The sequence below is a fragment of the Staurois parvus genome, unplaced genomic scaffold, assembly GCF_062004578.1.
Source record: "Staurois parvus isolate SC_StPar_1 unplaced genomic scaffold, SC_StPar_1.0 ptg000279l, whole genome shotgun sequence".
Taxonomy (NCBI): Eukaryota; Metazoa; Chordata; class Amphibia; order Anura; family Ranidae; genus Staurois; species Staurois parvus.
The window spans coordinates 974,435-994,326 of record NW_028318075.1 but is presented as its reverse complement, the minus strand read 5'-3'; the positions used below and the strand labels follow the sequence as shown (position 1 = coordinate 994,326).

Genomic DNA, 19,892 nt, shown 5'->3' with positions numbered 1-19,892 from the left:
GGGCTATCAATTGCACCAATAAGATAAAAAACATAATAACGAAAGAAAAACAGTGCTCTAACTCCAACAAGGCAGAAGGTACGCCCACGCAGGGGCTATCAATGGCACATAGGTTACAATGACGGTAATGAAATTCTAACTGCAATTAAAGGCAACTGTCAACTATCACCCAAAAAAACTAACAGAAATGGAAAGAAAGAAAGAGAAGAGAAATAAGAGGAGAGAAAAAGAAAAAAAAGAGAAGAGGGGGCAGAGATCCAGGAGCGCCACCATCAAACGCCAGTGCCTAACGTCAGTACATCCCCATACTAGCCAAAGGAAGCGTGGGAAAGGCATATTGCAACCATGGTTCCCATATTTTCGAGAATTTACATTGGGAGTCGTTGCATATGCTCGACATCTGCTCATTAAGCATCATATTGGTCATACGATCCCGCACCCCCTGAAAAGGGACAAACGGACTCTTCCAGGCCTGAGCAATTGTTCTGGTGGCCGACAGAAACAAATAGGACGCCAGCTTCTGCTGATGAGCAAAGAGACCCGGTATGGGGCAATGAAGCAAGGCATACCGAGCATCCCGGCGTATGGATAGATGAAACAACGTGAAAAGGAGGCCAAATACACGAGACCAAAAACGGACCAGTCTCGGGCATGACCACCAGATATGCAAGACATCGCCACGATGGCCACAACCCCGGAAACATCGATCACTACAAGCGGGATTAGCCTGGGCCAAACGAGCCGGAACCCAATACCAACGAAACAATACCTTATAGGCTGCCTCCAGCGTGGTGGTATTGAATGAGCATTTAGCTATGAGTGACCAGGCCCTATTCCAGTCCTCCGGATCCACATCCACCCCCAGGTCACGCTCCCACTGAACAACATATGAAAGAGAAGTATGCGACGGGCGTCTGTTCAAGACTGCATAAAGAAGGGAAATAAGGCCCGGGGCACCCGGGCGCTGCTGACAAAGCTGTTCAAAGGCCGATTTCTGGTATGGAAAAGAAGAAGTGCCCCGCAGCGAGAGTAGCCAGTGCCGCAATTGAAGGTATCGAAAAAATTCCGCCGGGGGAACATCCCGGGACTCCCGAAGAAGATCCCAGGTAGGGAAGGACCGAGAAACCAAAAAGTGTTGTACCTGCGAAAACCCATGAGCCACCCACCAAGAGAACGCCCTTGGGTGATCTAAACCCGGTGGGAAAAGAGGGTTGTTAACAATTGGAAGCAAAGGCAGAAAGGGTGACATCAGGCCACTGGAATAACGTACCGAGTCCCAGATTCGTAAGCCATGGAGCAACATCGGGCTCAGCGATATAGGGCGCAGGGCAGGGGGAAGCCATAGAAGCGCCGACGGTTGGATAGGGGCACAGTTAGGTAGCTCCAGCAAGACCCAGAAAGGGACGTCAGAGGAAGCGTGCAACATAGACAGCGGGGCAATCTGGCTCGCCTGGTAATACTTAGTTACATTGGGCACCCCAAGGCCACCCTGAAGTCTATGAGCAAAGAGCGTATTTCTAGATACTCTGGGGTGCTTATTGGCCCAGATGAAACGCATAAGCTTCGCCTGAAGCAACCGAAGGAAATGAGGGGGAACCCGCACCGGGAGAGTACGAAAATAATATAACAATTTCGGCAGGACGGTCATTTTCACCGAATGAACCCGCCCTATCCAAGACAGGTGCGGAAATTGCCAGGAATGCAAAAGAGAAGATAAAGAACTAAGCAATGGGTAATAATTCGCAGCAAAGAGGGAGTCATAGGTGGGGGTCAAGCGGATGCCCAAATATTCAAGAGAGGAGGAAGCCCATTTATAAGGGAAGTAGGATTGAAGGCGTGAAACCAAATCGGAATCCAAAGTAATATTAAGAGCGACAGTCTTATCCAAGTTAATACGGAGACCCGAAATCAAAGAGAAGCGCTCAAGAACCTGTTGCAGATTAGGAAGCGTCGTCAGAGGCTTAGTAAGAGTCAAGAGGGCATCGTCTGCAAAAAGATTCAGCTTAAACTCCTGTCCCGCGTATGAAACCCCCGATATATTGCAATCGGTCCGGAGCGCTAAAGCCAGCGGCTCAAGCGCCAGTATAAAAAGCGCCGGGGACAAAGGGCAGCCCTGTCTCGTCCCTCGCCCAATAGGAAAGGGGTTCGAGAAATACCCAGCATATTTAACGGAGGCCGAAGGAGACGAATACAAGGCTTGAATCCAAGAAAGGATAGAATCCCCGAAACCCCAACGAGACAGCACAAACCGCAGATATTCCCAGGATAGAGAGTCAAAGGCTTTATATATGTCTAAGGACAGTAAGAATCCCGGGATTTTCCGCTGTTGCAGAAGATATATAAGATGGACCACCTTACGAACGTTATCACCCGCCTGCCTCCCAGGGATAAACCCCACTTGGTCCCTGTGGACCAGGCTACGCAAATAGTTATTGATGCGAGAGCTAAGAATCTTGCCCAATATCTTCAGGTCTTCATTAAGAAGAGAAATGGGCCGAAAGGCTTTCGGTTCCTGTACATCCTCGTTCGTCTTAGGAATCATGGCTATATGTGCTCTAAGTGCGTCCGGGGAGGGCAAGGAGCCCTGTCGTAACTCATTGAAATAGTCAGCCAAGAAGGGCGCCAACAGGACCGAGAATTTCTTATAATAGAGACCGGAGTAGCCATCAGGACCTGGGGCCGCGGTGGACCTCAAAGATTTGATGGCTTGGAGCACTTCCGGTACGGCAACACAGGCATTGAGGGCCACCTGTGCTGCCTCGGATAATCCCGGAAGACGAAGATCTTGAAAAAATGCCTCTGCCTGAGCCACAGGGAAGAGATCAGGCGCAGTGTAAAGGCGCGAAAGGAAGTCCGAAAATCGGGAAACAATCTGCCGAGGATTAGAAGTACATCCACCTGTGGGAAGTCGCAGTCGAATTGGTTTATGGGGTTTCCCCACGGAATTGAGCTTCCTAGCCAGCATCGGGCCCGGTTTATTAGCACAGGAATAAAATTTGTGTTTGGTCCAACGCAGAGCCCGTTCCGCCTCCGAAGAGGCAAGTAAGTCTAATTCGGTCGCCAGAGCGTCCCGAGCGCGTTTATGGGCTGCGGATGGAGACGACTTCCAGCGCGCATCCGCAGAAGCCAGGAGAGAATGAAGCTCCAAAAGTCGGCGCTCCCGCTCCCGCTTCCGGACCGCCGCCAGCTGTATAACATGACCCCGCACCGTGGCCTTATGCGCCTCCCATAGGGGCACTGCCGAGGAGACCGATCCCGAGTTTTCCGCGAAGTATGTACGTAAGAAAAATTCTATTTGTTGGCAGGTAGCCTGAGTGGTCAATAAAGAATCGTTGATGCGCCAATGAAAAGGGCGCCGTTCTGACCCAGAGAGGGCAAGGAGAAGTACCAAGGGATCGTGATCCGACCAAGGTGAGGAGGGAATAGTTATCCGCCTGACCAAGGGAAGCTGCTGAACCGGCATAAATATATGATCAATTCTACAAAAACTATCATGAGGACTGGAATAAAATGTAAAGTCGCGTTCAGTCGGGTGAAGCTCCCTCCAGACGTCCGCCAGCCCCGCTGTCCGCAAAAGAGAGCGCATACGTTCCTCCAGCACCAAATTATGGGAAGGGGCCGCCCCCCGTGCACAGCGCCTATCCAACGTGGAATCCAAAGTAACATTTGAATCCCCCAAAACAAGAATGAGACCCTTGGAGTGTCGGGAAACAATGGTGCAAAGATGCGAAAAGAATTTATCCTGAAAACGAGTGGGTGCGTAGTAAGAGACAAAAGTAACCTCCTGGTCCCAGAGAGTGCCCTGCAAAAGCAAATACCTGCCCGTGGGGTCCGCTATATTCCGAGCACAGACAAAGGGAAGATTGCGTTTAAAAGCTATCAGTACACCCCGACGCTTCTCAGGAGCCGAGGCCGTGTAAAAGGTGGGATAGTGAGGTGAAAGATAACGCGGAGCGGAGGACTGCGAAAACCTGGTCTCTTGTAAACATACCACGTCAATTTGTTGCGATTTAAGGTGATGAAAGACTTTAGCCCGCTTCTGAGGCGAATTGAAGCCTTGAACATTCTGCGAGTGTATTTTCAAAAGGGGCGAGGCCATGGCGATATCAACGCAACACGCTCGGCAGAAAAACCCATAAAGCAGCTAGCAATTTCCGCTTCCAATGGCGAGCGGACCGTGGCGTCCTGGAACCCTGCAGAAAACAAGAACAAAAAAAAAACCAAAGGAGAAAAAAGACAAAGAAAGAAAAAAGGAAAAAGACATAAAAAGTATATACAATAGTGCAATTGTGTCACGCCAATGGTGACGCGCATCCTACAAAAGGAAGGATACCAGTTAGGGGTGGCTCTACCACCGGACACATGGCTGCAAATGAAAACATCAGAAACTAAAGCCCCCAGGGGGCAAAAGGGCAATAAGGCAACAAACATAATCGAACGGGGTCCGAAGCTATAAAACTAAGGGTCCCAGGAGCGAGACCTCCATGATGACCTCCAACCCCCTCCCACCCAGCCGGGCCCGCCAGATCAACCTCCCACCCCGAAGCCCGAGGGAACCCTCACCCCATGCTACCAACGGAAACCAAAATACCCTCACCCAGGCCCAAGATAGGTTGCGGCAGCGGAAAGTCATAAGTCCTGAGTCCGCGAGGGGACCCCCTCCCACCCAACCAGGGAAGGAACCCAAGGGGGTAAACCAGATCAGTCCCAACCCGGAATGCTGACAAACCGGGGGAGCCCCAAGGGCCAAACTCACGGTCCCGCCAGAGAAGTCCATCGCTGAGATGACACACGGGAAGTCCAAGACACATCCTCAGCCCGGAGAAGAACAAGAAGGACTTGATCGCGAAGGGGTCTGGGGGAGAGCCCTCTTCCTATCGGACGACCGCTCCCAGATGCGGCCCGGAGGAAGCGGCCGTGTCGGAGATCCTGATGAATGAGCCGGGCTCCGATCCGCAGAATCAGGCGAAAGAAGGCGCAAGGACTCCAGCAGAGAATGGGCCTCCTCCGGCGTAGCCACAGAGTGACTGCGGCCCTGGTAGGTGAAGGTGAGGCGAAACGGGAAGCCCCAGGCGTATTTAATACGGTGTTTCACCAGGACCAAAGTGAAGGGCTTCAACTGGCGGCGCTTCTGAAGAGTGGTCTGGGAGAGGTCCGCAAAGAGCTGGTAGCGATGCCCCTGGAAGCTGAGGTCAGGGTTGTTCCTAGCCGCCAAGAGGATAGTTTCCTTAGTGCGGTAATACGTAAACTTGATGATAATGTCCCTGGGGGGCCCCTCCGGTCGTCTGGGGCCCAATGCACGATGTATGCGGTCAAATTCAAGCCGGTCTATGGGAATAGCGGGTGTCAGCTCCTGGAACAGAGCAGTAGCAGTAGAAGTAAGATCTGCGACCGTTTCCGGGATACCCCTTAACCGCAGATTGCCACGGCGGGAACGGTTTTCGAAATCCTCAAGCCGTAGTAGCGTGTCCGCCAATTCTTTCTTGAGGTCGCACAGATCCTGTTCGTGATTTTCCATGACCGTGACTGCCGCGTCCATCTTATCTTCAAGGTCGTTCGTCCGATTGGCCAACTCCCGAATTTCCCGTGAAAGACGATCGGCCAGCTTGGAGGTAGCGGAGGACAACTCGGACTGCAACATGCACTTAAAGCGGCGTAGGAGCTCAGCATCCCGCAGGGATGGGATCGGAGACTGCAGGGATGGCTCTGGTGCCGGGTCCTCCCCACTGCCAGCGTCCGACCCACCCAGGGATGGTGACAGCGAGGGACCCAAAATTGCGTCTGGGGCTCTATCTGAGGTCCCCGGCGGGAGCCGCGAATCCGCGGCCGGGGTCTTGGAAGTGTCTGGCGGCCGGCCAAAAATCGAGGCCGCGGCTTCAGCCGCGATCTCCGGCGGGTAGGCCGCAAACTCCGGAGCGGCCCGCCGGGAGCTGGAGGCACGGGCGGCCGGCGTTTTTTTGCCCATCAGGGCACCAGGGAGACAGGGGGCCAGAGAGGAGACAGGGGGACCCCCCCTGGAGGGCGAAGATCGGCCGATGTGTCCGGCGGCCGAGGTGGGATTTTAAAAAGCAGCCATCCTGGTTGCTGCTCACGAGCGCCCCCCTTACTACTTACTTTGATTCTTTGTTCTTTTTGTTGTACCCATGAATGCTTCATAAAACCACTCATCTTGTTATTACTTTGTGGTTATGGATCATAGGCACACGCTCGCCCCATATCCCTGTGCCTTGGCACTGTCACAATGAGTGCCTATGCTTACAAAACTACTGACTCTGAGAGTCCGTATTTGTATGTGTGGTTCAGGCAGGTCTATGGCCTCAGTTTTGGTCCCTCTGCTAGGAGTTCTATGACCACTTTTTGTGCTTTTTGTGTGAATGATGATTTTACCATCTCAGCAGCATTTGTACATGTTTTCTTCTTCAAATTTTTCCTCTGACAACCCAAACATCTACTTGTAGGTCAAATGAAATAATAGATTGCCTTTGTATGAAAGTAAAGGGGCGTTGGCTTGTAAACTGCTAATGGAGGCAAGCACTGATGTACGTGGTTCAGTGTGTTGCCTGTAGGTTATATTTACTCTATGGAAATAGATATATATTGTATGCTATGTATACTTAACTGATTGAATTGTGTATGGCCGCCAGCTGATAATTGAGGTCTCTTTTTTTATTTCAGGGCAATGAGGTCCAAGTAGATGACATTAAGCGAGTCTATTCGCTATTCCTTGATGAATCCAGATCAACACAGTACATGAAAGAGTACCAGGATGCCTTTATGTTCAATGAAATGAGTAAGTGTAAGTCACTCCAACTAAGCAACACAAAAACATCAACCAAGCACTGAAAACTCCTTGTAAGCTTTGATTAACTGTATTGCAGCAGCTGATTTAGGGGTTACAGAAAAGAAGGTAGGCAACATGTCAGTAGATAGTTTATCCCCTTGGCGCCGGCTCCTCCTGGCCCTTTAAGGGGTTTCAGATGCCAGGAGGCAGGGTGGGGTTTCTGATTATGTCACTGCTGTGGTTTGGCTGTCACAGTGGCCACATGATCATGAACACCATTGGGCAGCACAGCCGTTAAGTCGTTAGCACTTCCCCCTAGCAGCACTAGGGTCATCAGTTTAAATCCCAGCCACGGCACTACCTGCGTAGAGTTTGCATGTTCTCCCTGTGCCTGAGTGGGTTTCCATCAGGGACTCCGGTTTCCTCCCACACTCCAAAGACATGCTGGTAGGTTAATTGGCCCGTCTAAATTGGCCCTAGTATGTGTATGTATGAATGCAAGTTGGGGACCGTAGATTTTTCACCCCTTGAAGGTTAGGGACTGATGTGAATGTACAATATATATGTAAAGCGCTGTGTAAACTGATGGTGTTAGAAGCTTTCCGATCATTTATTTCAGGGACTTTTATAACACCGGCAGTTTACACGGAGCTTTACATATATATTGTAAATTCACATCAGTCCCTAACCTTCAACCCTAAGAGCACACTCCCGGCACAGTCAGAAGCTTTCCGATCATTTATTTCAGGCACTTTTATGACTGTGCTGGGAGTGTGCTCTTAGCACAGCTGTTTATCTTTTAGGTACACATATATTTGGCATTGAGGCCCACCCACCAAGAGGCTGCATATATGTGTACGGCTGGTGGGAGGACGTTTGCAACATATTAAATCCCATGCAGTACAATAATGGGAGGTGCACATGGACACAATATAAAAGCCAGATAATAAAAGGTAAAGTTCACTACAATTCTTCCAGTATTTCCTTCCATTATCTGTCCTTCATAACGGCTCAGCTGCAGAGAGGTTATTGGTATTTAAAAGGTTTGGGATCCCTGTCCAGAGGTATTATTGTTATGGAATGTTTTGGGAGCTCGGTCAGAGGTATTTTTGGTGTGACAGAGGTTTGGGATATCAATCAGAAGTATTAGTGTTTGAAAAGGTTTGGGAGCCACATCAGAGGGATTATTGGTGAGGAAAAATTTTGGGAGCCCAAACTGAATTTGCTGTGGGGCTTTTTCTTTGCCTGGTAGATATGTTTTTAGTATCTGCTGATAATTTAGAAAAAATAGTTATTCTCTCTTTTCGTTGAGAGCTAGACAGGTGATTCAATCGGTGCTATTTATTCATATTTTTCTGTATTTGTTTGCAGAAGGAGAAACCATGGACACTTCTTGATGACTTCACAAATGGTTAAACAAGTTTTATTGTATTATGCTTTTTCCTTATGTTGGTCCAGTGTCATCTCTTGTCACATGCCTTAATTTGTCTTTCCCATTATTTTATATTAAAACAAAACAAAATGTAAAAGTTGTACAATTTCTGATTTCCAGAACACTCTTTATATCTGTTGTTGGTTTTTTCTTTTTTTTCTTTTTTTTTTAATGGCCAGACACATCCAGTTAAACTTACACAGGATGCATTTAATCCCAGAAATCTGTTTATTATCGCCCCTTAACAAAGTTAACAGCAGTCCCAGTTCTACTTCAACATCTTGCAGTGCTACCGCCATTGCTAATTGATATTATATACACAATAATATTTAACCTTTAGTAAGTTGTCCTGTCAATATTGGATGATTTATAATGAAAAGTATGATATGACTGTGCGTGAGCATTAATGCATGCAAGTGTTTATGGAATAGGTCCTGCCCTCAGGGCTTTGGTGAGTGATTCTGTGTATTCTCTCTGAATAGAAGTTGGGGGAAACTGCCAAGCCATCCCTAAACATTTACCTGAGGCCACTCTCGATTTAGCGCTGTTCCATGTGCAGCAGCACTGCTCCACTCTTCCTGCATTTCAATGGGTCTCTAAAAGCAGCGGGAGCCATAGGCTCCTGTTGCTGTCAATCAAATGATGTGAGGGAGTGGGGGGGCATGGCTGAGCCGTGGGTCTGTCTATGAATGTACCCAGTATGGCTCAGAAGCATGCCTGCATGAGTACAGCCTCAGCATCCAGCCCGGTGAGGGGGCACTTGGAGAGAAGGAGGAGCTGAATGTGTCAGCGAGGTACTCTAGAACAGATAAGGGACCATTGCACAGACAGGTAAGTATAATGTGTATTATTTTAATGTAAAGAAATAAGCTTTACACCACTTTAAACCTGTATATACAGAATACAACCACTGGCAATAAGTGGAATCACCACTCTTGGAAAATGTTCATTCACTTATTTAATTGTGCATAAAGAAAACTAATCACAGACATGCCTCAAAACTATTTTCATTTAATATTCCAACCTTCTCGCTTTAAGAAACACTTAAAAAAACTGTAGTCTGTGACAAGTATTTTTGCAGATCAAGCAGAAGAAAAAGATATGTAATCACTCAATTCTGAGGACAATATTATGGAATCAAGAAAAAACACTACTGTACACAACTAGTACCTGGTTGGACCAAATCTGGCTTTTATAACAGCTTGAATGCTCTGAGGCATGGATTTAACTATCGACAAGCAGTATTCTTCATCAATCCCGCTCAAACTTTCTCTTATTGCAGTTGCCAGATCAGCTTTGCAGGTTGGAGCCTTGTCATGGACCATTTTCTTTCAATTCCACCATAGATTTTCAATTGGATTGAGGTCTGGACTATTTGCAGGCCATGTCATTGACATTTTATGTCTTTCTTGAAGAAAAGTTTTCACAGCTTTTGCCCTATGGCAAGATGCATTATCATCCTGAAAAATGATGTCATTATCACCAAACATCCTTTCAATTGATGGAATAAGAAGTGTCCAAAACCTCAATATAACCTTGTGCACTTATTGAAGATTTAATGCCTGTCATCTCCCCCGTAACTTTACATGAAATGCAACCCCATATCATCAATGATTGTGGAAATTTGCATGTTTTCTTCAAGCAGTTGTCTTTATCCATTTCATTGGAACGGCACCAAACAAAAGTTCCAGCATCATCACCCTGCCCAATGCAGATTCATGATTCATCGCTGAATATCACTTTCATCCAGTCATCCACAGTTCATGATTGCTTTTCTTTAGCCCACTGTAACCTTGTGTTTTTTTTTTTTTTCTGTTTAGGTGTTAATGATGGTTTTCGTTTGGCTTTTCTGTATGTAAATTCCATTTCCTTTAGGTGATGTCTTACAGTTTGGTCATAGACATTGACTCTAGCGTCTGCCCATTTGTTCCTCGTTTGTTTTTGTTAAGTTTTCTATCTTGACGCTCTGATGTCTTCCTTGGTCTACCAGTACGCTTCCCTCTTACAACCTTCCCATTTGGTTTGTACTTGGTCCAGATTTTAGACACAGCTGAATGTGAACAACCATCTTTTACAACATTCCATGATGGTTTACCTTCTTGAAGAAGTTATATAATCCTCTCCTTTGTTTCAACTAACGTGTTGCATCGTTGGAAGAAATGCTTTAGAAGCAAGTGGTTTCTTTGTGGCCTTAGAAATTTACCACATGACATTGGCCTTGGACATATTAAAAGTCAAAGCACAATGTTTTATGAAAAGTGATCTCCTTAGGCCAGGGCATGTACTGAATTAAAAAAAAAAAAAAAAAAGTGCGCTGGCAGAAGAAATTGATGTCAGTGCTAATAAGCACTAATCCTGCAGTCTAGGGGTCAGGTGATGGGCAGGGATGTTCCATAGTCAATATAAGAAAAAGGACACTGGGATCAGCAGACCTATAGGCACTGCAAACTTTAAACTAACAGTACTCTGTGCCACTTAGAGAAGGGATCACTGAATGCTCATTCCAGAGTTCCATTTGCTGTCACAGCTCTCCTTTGGGGTGAGCAGAAGAGGATCGCCTTCTAAGGTTGTTTATGAGAAGTGCAGAGGTAGCAGGACAGGAGCCATTGTCTGCTGATGTGTAGTGGTGTCTGGTATACATCCGGGTAACAGGGTTGCATCTATGGGTTGCGAAATGAGCTTTCCAAAATATGTTGCCTAGTACCTCTACACACCATCCTGTTGCCCGGAAGATTCTTTATCCCGGAGCACCAAAGCATAGCACAGACTTGCACGTCGGATAGCTGGCCTAACACACTAGAATAAGAAGCCTTATTTAAAAGGAAAAAAAGCAAATAAAGGGCCAGCATTTTCAGGGAGTCTGAGTTTTGAAAACAGTCAAAGTTAAACTAAAGCTTTTGCAAATTTAGCTTTTATTGTTAGAATATTCTAGCAAAGTGAAAAATAATACACAACGCCTAGTTGGCAAATGAATTTGAACTTTTTCCAAATTATTCGCTAAACCAAACATGCATCTGCTTATTGTAGGTAAAACTTTTACTTTTTCGTATCCATGTCGCTTCTGAATATCCCAGACATTGTTCCTGATGCCTAAATCAAACACTGTAGCACTTTATTGATGAGAGCATGTTTGTAGCTTTTTATTTTTTTACAGTGCAAATGATTACTAACGTCTAAAATGCTGACAAAGCAAATTCAACAATAAAGAAGAGTATCTTACATTCTTCTAAAGAGCCTTTACTATACAGTTTATCTGCTGAATAATACAGGAGGGCATATAAGCAGTCTGTGTGTAGGAGTTTGAATGCCTTTACTGAGAGAAATAAGGAGGGTGCCATTGCTAACCTCATGAAAATGCTAACTACTTGGCTGCAACTGACTGCATTATTTCATGTCATTAACCCGAAACAAACATATACATAGTAGAAAAAGTAAAGTTGGAACTAATTTGCGTATAGCGTTCTAGGACAGTGACTCAAAATGTACTGAATCCAGTGGATCCGCTTGGGCACCAGTATTTTCAGGAGAAAAGGTCAGCAAAAGAAGACTGAAAACTGTGTGAAGTAGGGAATGGTTAAAACTTGTTTTATATTGTTTGTGTTTTCTGTCCATGTCCCATGAAAAGATTTGCATGGTCTTTTGTCCTGGAGACACAACAGGAAATGATTGGCAATATCCTTAACGTGATAGAAAAATTTTTTGTTTTTAATATCAAACATGTCATACTTACATGCTCTCTGCAGTAGTTCTGCACACAGCTGCCCTGATCCTCTTCTTTTCTGCGTGAGAGCTCCCAAGCCACTGCTGTACTAGTCCATAAGACATATATAGCTGTGGTTTGGCTCACAATCCCCCCCCCCCCCCCGCTTTCTCATTGGCTTACTGCTGTTATTAGCAGCAACTCCTGCTTCTGTCTCAGATGATAAGGAGGGAGAGTCCCCATGCAGCTGAGACTATCATGAACATCTCGATCGGAGCAGGTTTAGGTAAGGATTAGGGGGCTGCGCACAGAAGGTTTTTTTACCTTCATATCTAAAATGCATCAAGGTAAAACAACTTGGAGCCTTTAGAACCAGACAGTTGTCATACGGACAGGTATCTCCATTTAAAGTGTTACTAAACCCACAACCATAAAATCAGTCTGTATATGCAGTAAAGCATGAGCATGCTTGTTATACTCACTCTGTAACCTAAGGGGTTAATCCTCTGTGTTGTGTGAAAAGGCTGTTTGATCCTGTCTTCTCTGATCCTCCCCTTCTACTGTCCCCAATCCATCTGCTGATAGTACAGAGCTCTAGGAGTCACTCTGAACATGCTCAGTTTAGTGTGTAGGCTAGAGAAGTTTGGGGGGGGGGTTTCCCCCCCTTTGGGAGGGTACATGTGATCAGCAGTGGGCCAACTAGCACTGTCCAGATGGATGGTCAGGGGTTATGCAGCCTCACAGGACAGTCAGAGCAGAATAAAAACTTCTCCTACAAGCTTTAACCAGTGCTTAGCAGGACACTGATAGATTTCACAAGATTGCTATATACTGCTGATGAGAAAAGGTATTTAGCAGTTTTATATTTACTAAAATAATTGCATTTTTGTGTACTGTGGGAGATCAGATATAGTGAATGCAGGGTCCTGGGCGTAGTAACATTTGAATGCCTGTTCCACTGCTAACTAAAATTTCAGATTTCCAATGTACTATTGACACAAATCTCCACTACAAATAGAAAGTGTGAATCTCTCTAAAACAGACCCAGTCAGCAATACAAAAGTGAAATTAAAACAAAAATAAGGGTTGTTCCCAAATATAACCTGGCAGCACCATACTAATGCAAGCATGCTAGAGGCACAAATACAATACTTCCAAAGTACTTTGAAAGCTTCTTTATTAGTAAAACAAAGCATAGTGTCTACCTCCCCCCTTCCCCTGGTAAGCAGTAGCATCCTCCATGTGTCTCTAATGTCAGGCTTGAATCTTCCTGTTGTTTGGTATTAGCCCTTGGTTTTAGAAATCGCTGTAGAAAACAATGTTGAGAATTGTTGACCCTCCATAGATACAGTTTAATAGAGATGCAGCCACAGGTCTAGTTCAGCCTGTTCTACAAATTTCAACCTGTGTATAACTTAATTGCCTTATTCCTATATATTTTTTTTTCTATTTAAGGCACGTCTACAGAATGAGGTAGTGATGTGTAAAACATTTGCAGGGGGGTTGTGTTTTTGTATACTACAGTTTCTATATCCTAGAGTTCATAAGCAATATAGAACTAAGCATTGACATGGAGCAAGGCAAACTGTCTAAATATCCATTTAGAATAAAAGATAATTCTTTATATTGGCCACGGTGATCCACATACCCCTGCCACACTGCACATCCAGGAAAATGTGTCTTCATGTTGCTGGTTCAGTTTAACTAGTTCTTGGACTATCTCTCTGCTGAATGGACTGAGGTGGTGATAGAAGAGGTGACATAGAAATCTGCATTATACCAAGAAAATACGTTGTCTATCTAGCTGTGCTGTGTATCAGCTGTGTTAAACATCACAATTGGCTGCACAATCAAGTCCTTGGGCAGGAAAAAAACAATACGCATACAGTATATACATTGAAATAGTGAATTGAGCGGTTTGCCTGGCATTCCATTTATAGGGTTAAAAAGAAACCAAGGCTGTGCCTAAGGGAAATCTGTCCTGAGAGGAACCTATTGTTTGGCATTGTTGCCCTCCTTCAGAAAATGCTGGTTGCCTGGCTTTCTCTACAGCCAGTCAAGTGGTTCATACTTGTTCTAGATTAGGGAATCATAACGCAGCTGAGCCAGGTTGTCAGTGTGACAGCCAGGCAACTAGCATTTCCAGGAAAGAAGCTAAGGCAGGCTCCATACTCAGCAGAGGTTTCCTTCTAGTTTCTAAACATGCATTGTTAATTTGAGGAACATCAAATGGATATGCGATTCTTCATGCAAACATCGGGTTCACTGCTCTCCACTGTACAGTCACTATAGTCCATTTTGCAGTGGTCACAGTCACAGCTCAATGCCACAGGGTAGGTGAAGAACGGATCTGTGCCAGCCAAGCAGTCTGGAAGTTTGATGGTGTCATAGCGGATCTCTTTATAGGTACAGATTTGCTGTTTAAATGAGGAGAGAGCTGTCTTGAACAGAGGGTCCTGTTGAAAGAGAGCATGGCTGGTATTCAATATAAACTGTTATTTTTCTCCCTAGCTGCCATTTAATCCCAGTAATGGGGGAGATTTACTAAAACAAGAGTGCAAAATACTGTATGGTGTAGCTCTGCATAGAAATCAGTCAGTTTGTCAAGGATTAATTAAGCAAGATGACGTTAGAAGCTGATTGGCTACCATGCACAGCAGTGCCAGATTATGCACTCTCCAATTTTAATAAATCTGCTCCAATTGATACCCAGCTTGCCTGCACTGCTGATTTCCTCATTAAAACAAATCTTTTATATACAAGTGTGGCACTACATATATAACTTATTCCACTACATATATAACTTATTCATTCAAATCCCAAAAGTAAACCCGGTGTTGAATATACATTTTTCAAAAACAGAGTAAATATCCTAAGGAATGTGTGCAGCACACCTACTAAAGACTATTGTATATCTATCACAATCCTTCAGTGCTGAAATAAAAGCTGCTGCTTCTATACCTTTAAGGCTCCATGTACACGGGACACTTCTGAACGATGGAAGCTGGCTGCTGGGAAATGTAGTTTACATCTGCTTAGCTGTGTTTGCATATCGTGTTTATGAGCGTTTGCGTTTAGAAGCGGTTTTTACAGATAACCTCAGGAGACCTTCCAAAACACCCAGAATGCACTGAAAAACTATAAAAAAATTAACTATTTCAGACATTTTGACAGAAATAGAGCAGTATTTGTTGAGATTAGTTGTCTATTTTGTTTTTCCTGTGGTGTTTGGATGTGTTCCAGCTCATTTCTGTGCAGAAATTATTGCAGCAGTGTCTAACATATTTGTTTTCATGCGCAACCTCAAAGTATAGTATACCAGGTCCATTTGAGTATTGGGAAAATGCTTTGCATGCATTTTTCATGATGAAAAGAGGCTCTGGACAGCATTTGGCGTTTGAAACGCTGATAAAATCTACTTCTGAACGCAAGTTTGTTGCGTTCAAAAAAACGACTGTAAACGGCATAGTGTACATGGACACATAGGAAAACATTAGGGAGAGTTCAGAGGCTGCTGAAAAAAACACAGAAAAGCTCCTGAATGTGAGTTTAGCAGCTGCAGTGTACATGGAGCCTAAATCTACCTTTTCCTGTGACAAAATTCATGCAAAAATGTTTGTGCACCTCTGCTATTACCACACCAAACACCCAAATGTGCTCTCCCCTTTATACATGGGACCTACAGACTGACATGTCCCAAAGGACTTTTATTTAAAAAAAAAAAAAAAAAAAAACTAGACTAGAACCCTCACATTACATAATATCTAGTAAAGCTGTGACAAATATATACTGCCACTACCACCTGGTCTACATTGCCCTCCACTACACACCTCTGTTTCACTTTCTAGAGGTAATGTGGCAGTGTGGTGACATCACCTGTGGCTCCTCCCTATGTGTTTCATCAGCTGACTTCATCAGAGGCCATGTGCAACGGAACACCAATGTGGGGTTTATTATTGCAATCTCTGACACCAGTGGTGAGGGTTATTGCTTGCACTTACACAAATTGCCACTGGCAAGCGCAAGGAGTAGTAAACATCCGTATGAATGTAGCCTGTATGTATGGTGTGGATGTCTGCACTGACTGGTGTTCTGAGAGTGTTGAAGTCTGATGTGAGTTCTATCCCTCTCATTTTTCTAGCGTACGTATATGTACAATACAGCAAAGTTGTGTATAATATGCCAATGCCACCAGAACACGGAAGTTCCACTTTTTCTCCCCCTCCTCTCCCACTTTTGGATTTTTTTTTCTTTTTCTGGCAGGAGATCAAAGCTGATTTCTCCTCCTCTAACGGTTGCAGGAGGAAAATGGAGAGGATCAGTTCCTGCATATGCCGCCTGTCCTGTCCAAGTGTAAAACAGGATGTGGCAGGGATGTTGCACGGGCTCTCTGCGGGTTAGCCACATTTTACCATAGACCTCTTTTATATCTTGCAGGTGTGGTGCACTTTCTGAAAGCACACCAAATCCACACGATCTAATAGAAGTCTATGACCCAGTGCAGCAGCCTAATGGTTAACCCTTTTATAGGTGCCCAATCAAAAAGTGCAGTGTATGTGTTATTTAATACACTGACCTTTTTTTCCTCTTCCAATTTCTGCTGGCATTGCTCTGCAGGCTGCTAGAAAAGTTCTAGGCGTAATTCACTTGGTATCACTCCACCTGGGACAGGAGCTGACACTACAGAGGAAACATTGGCTTATGCAGCTCCTGCTTTCTCTGCTGCCAATGCCGGTTGAATGCACTCTGGTGCTCTGGGATGGTGGGTTGGCAAGCTCAGATTGCGATCAATGGGTTGTTGACCCCAGGCATGCACTTCCCCAGTTTGAGGTCAAGGGCCACAGGATGAGCAGCCCTGGCCTAAGCAAAGTGAAAAGTCCCTAAATGAATAATCTGAGGATAGTAGCTGATTGGTTACTATACCCAGCTGCTCCAGATTTTGTCTGCTCCAGTGTTTGCAAATTCCCTCAAATTAATTCAGTATAGTATTGGAGTATGTGATTAATCTAGATTCCATATCTCTGTTTCATTCATTGATTTATAGCACAGGGCCAAACTTTCTAAACACAGGGCCAGTTTACTGTCCCTCAGACTTTAGAGGTGCCGCACTGTGGCCAGTGGAAGTAGAGAATACCCTGGTGTCCGTGGACGTAAACAATGCTCCATGACTGGTATTAGGGGAAGTAATAGTGCCCCATGTTTGGTATCAGTGGGAGAAATCGTGTACAATCATTGATGTCAACGAGAGGCAATGTGCCCCATCATTGTTGTTAATGGTAGGAATTTGTGCCCCATCATTGGTATCAGTGGGAGGAATAGTGCCCCATCATTGGTGTCAGTGGGAGGAATAGTGCCCCATCGATAGCATCAGTGGGAGGAATAGTGCCTCATTATTGGTGCCAGTAGGAGGAATTGTGCACTATTATTGGTGTCAGTGGGAGGAATAGTGCCCCATCATTGGTGCCAGTGGGAGGAATAGTGCCCCATCGTTGGTGCCAGTGGGTGGAATTGTGCACTATTATTGGTGTCAGTGGGAGGAATAGTGCCCCATCACTGGTGTCAGTGCGAGGAATAGTGCCCCATCATTGGTGCCAGTGGGAGGAATAGTGCACTATTATTGGTGTCAGTGGGAGGAATAGTGCCTCATTGTTAGTGTCAGTAGGAGGAATAGTGCCCCATCATTGGTGCCAGTGGGAGGAATAGTGCACTATTATTGGTGTCAGTGGGAGGAATAGTGCCCCATCATTGGTGTCAGTGGGAGGAATAGTGCCTCATTGTTAGTGTCAGTAGGAGGAATAGTGCACCATCATTGGTATCAGTGGGAGGAGTAGTGCCCCATCATTGGTGTCAGTGGGAAGAGTAGTGCCCCATCATTGGTGTCAGTGGGAGGAATAGTTCCCCAATTGTTAGTGTCAGTGGGAAGAATAGTGCCCAGTCATTTGTGTCAGACAGATGAATAATGCCTGATCATTGGGAGGAACAGTGCCCCATTATCGGTGTCAGTGGCGGGAACTATGCCTCACTGTTGCTGACAGTGGGGGGAATAATGCCCGAAGGGCTGGATAAAAGCAAGCAAAGGGCCACATCCGACCCCTGGGTCATAGTTTGGAGACCACTGATTTATAGGAAACTTTGTAATAAACCTTTAGTCTGACAAATCTCTTCAAAGGAAATGCTTTGTGCCCGAGACTCACCAATGTCTCACAGTAGCCACTGCAGATGGTGGTGGTGAAGGTAACACACATTGGACAGTGGTCCTTCTCTGCAGAGATAGTTGCATTAGCGAGGTGGCATTTGTGACGTCCTTGCACAGCAGACAAGTGAGTGAACAGAAGCAGGATTGTCAACTGACGATTAAACATCCTGCAAAGACAGAATGGAAAATACGATTATTTTCTGTTAAAGAAATGTGTTACCCTATTATTCTAATATTTTTATGGAAAGTACATTTATAAGCATTTTCACATATCTGCTGTGTCATATTTCATACACATTTGAAGGTATGCACTCTAGGGGCTCTCACTGCATGTGAGAATAAAAAGCACCCTTGCTAAAAGGCTGAAAATAATAGGAAAAATTAAAAAAAGAATAAGCTATCTGTAAAGTTAACTATTTCCACACCATACTGAATGTGTCTAAGGTCTGATTCACACCAACTACTGCACTGATCACATAGCCGCTGGTGTGCGCTGGGAGGACATGGTGCTGAAGTGCCAATCCCTGTATATCACACTGTTTACTTTTTTTTGTCCCCTAGAACTTTATTGAAATTTCATTAAGTTCTATTCACACAGCAGTGTCAGACTACACTGAAAAAGTACTGCATGTAACACTAGCCAACAAATCCCAAATTAAATAGTGTTAATGGGCCCTCAAAGATACTTTATGGGGTTTAAAAGACACGCAGCTGTTTATCCTAGACAGAAGAATGGCATATATAGGTTTACATCTGTGCATAAACAAAACTGAAGGTTTTTGGATGGGTATCTAGAAAAAAAAAAGTCATGCAGTAACAGGGGCGGACTGACAACTCATGGGGCCTCCAGGCAATAGGGGATCATGGTGCCCCTGTGTCCTTGCCCAAACTCAAAAAAGCCTATGAAAAAGGTACCAGGGGCATCTCAGGGGGCCCCCTACTGACCTTGGGCAGCGCCCGAGTTTCCAAATGGTCAGTCCACCCCTGTGCAGTAACATAAGCAATGATGATGAGCATAGTGCAAGGATCCTAACAGCCATTCAGGGTTCAATGTAATGTAGAATGAAACATAGCAACTCAGTTGTAATTTGACAGCAGGAAATGAATGCAGGCACCTATAGAGGTCTGTGCACACTGTATAATTACATGGCATCCAGAGCTCACCAGAAGTCCCAAACATTCAGCCCCTGGAGTAATGTTCAGGCCCAGGGGCAGACTGACAACTAATGGGGCCCCCGGGCAATAGGGGATCATGGGGCCCCTGTGTCCTTGCCCAAACTAAAAAAAGCCTATGAAAAAGGTACCAGGGGCATCTCATGGGGCCCCCTACTGACCCCGGGCCCTCGGGCAGTGCCCGACTTTCCAAATGGTCAGTCCACCCCTGTTCAGGCCCCCCAGGCATTCTTCAACAATTGTCAATGGCTATGATTTGCAGCCTAATTGACCAACATTGAGGTAGGAGGGGGCGGAGCCTTTGGTAACTTAATTCAGAAGTTATATAATGAAGCACCCTGGCACCTTTTGGATCTCTCTGGAAATCTAATAGTATGCAATTAGCCTGTCGTAACTTTAAAAATGACATTAATTTAAATAAAACAATGTTCATGTAATGGTTTGTTCTGATGCTATTTAAAAAATGACAGCGTTGGACTATAACACGCCAAAGTGTTATTCCACCCAAAACTGATATTTCTGTAATGGGTGGTTTCTGTTGTCCACTGACTTTTTATATCTCTCTGTCAAAGCAATGTCCTACCATGCTACTGAGAGGCGAGCCATCTTG

General features: G+C 45.2%; 2 protein-coding genes across 3 annotated transcripts in view; one reads left to right on the top strand and one right to left on the bottom strand.

The window, feature by feature from the left end:
• Window positions 1-8,310, top strand: part of RUVBL2 (RuvB like AAA ATPase 2) — a 38,903-nt gene extending 30,593 nt beyond the window's left edge. The window contains exons 14-15 of one of the 2 annotated variants that reach the window (XM_089681804.1): window positions 6,676-6,796; window positions 8,153-8,310. In XM_089681804.1, coding sequence (XP_089537930.1) covers window positions 6,676-6,796; window positions 8,153-8,154 — 123 coding nt within the window. In that variant the 3' untranslated portion in view covers window positions 8,155-8,310. The remainder of the gene's footprint in view (window positions 1-6,675; window positions 6,797-8,152) is intronic. The other variant, XM_089681803.1, reaches the window with a different exon arrangement.
• A 3,041-nt stretch (window positions 8,311-11,351) lies between these two features.
• LHB (luteinizing hormone subunit beta) lies at window positions 11,352-18,319 on the bottom strand. The gene is made up of 2 exons (XM_089681802.1): window positions 18,108-18,319; window positions 11,352-14,369 (listed from the first exon to the last, which is right to left on the bottom strand). The coding sequence occupies exons 1-2, from the start codon at window positions 18,273-18,275 to the stop codon at window positions 14,139-14,141; spliced, it is 399 nt and encodes a 132-aa protein (XP_089537928.1). The 5' UTR covers window positions 18,276-18,319; the 3' UTR covers window positions 11,352-14,138.
• Between the last annotated feature and the right edge of the window lie 1,573 nt (window positions 18,320-19,892).

Bases quoted from the DNA above. Each gene is read 5' to 3' on its own strand.
- LHB (XM_089681802.1), bottom strand. From the start codon at position 18,275: ATGTTTAATCGTCAGTTGACAATCCTGCTTCTGTTCACTCACTTGTCT. The intron at 14,370-18,107 runs GTGAGTCTCGGG...CTCTTTCAACAG, and splicing joins GTGGCTACTGTGAGACATTG to GACCCTCTGTTCAAGACAGC.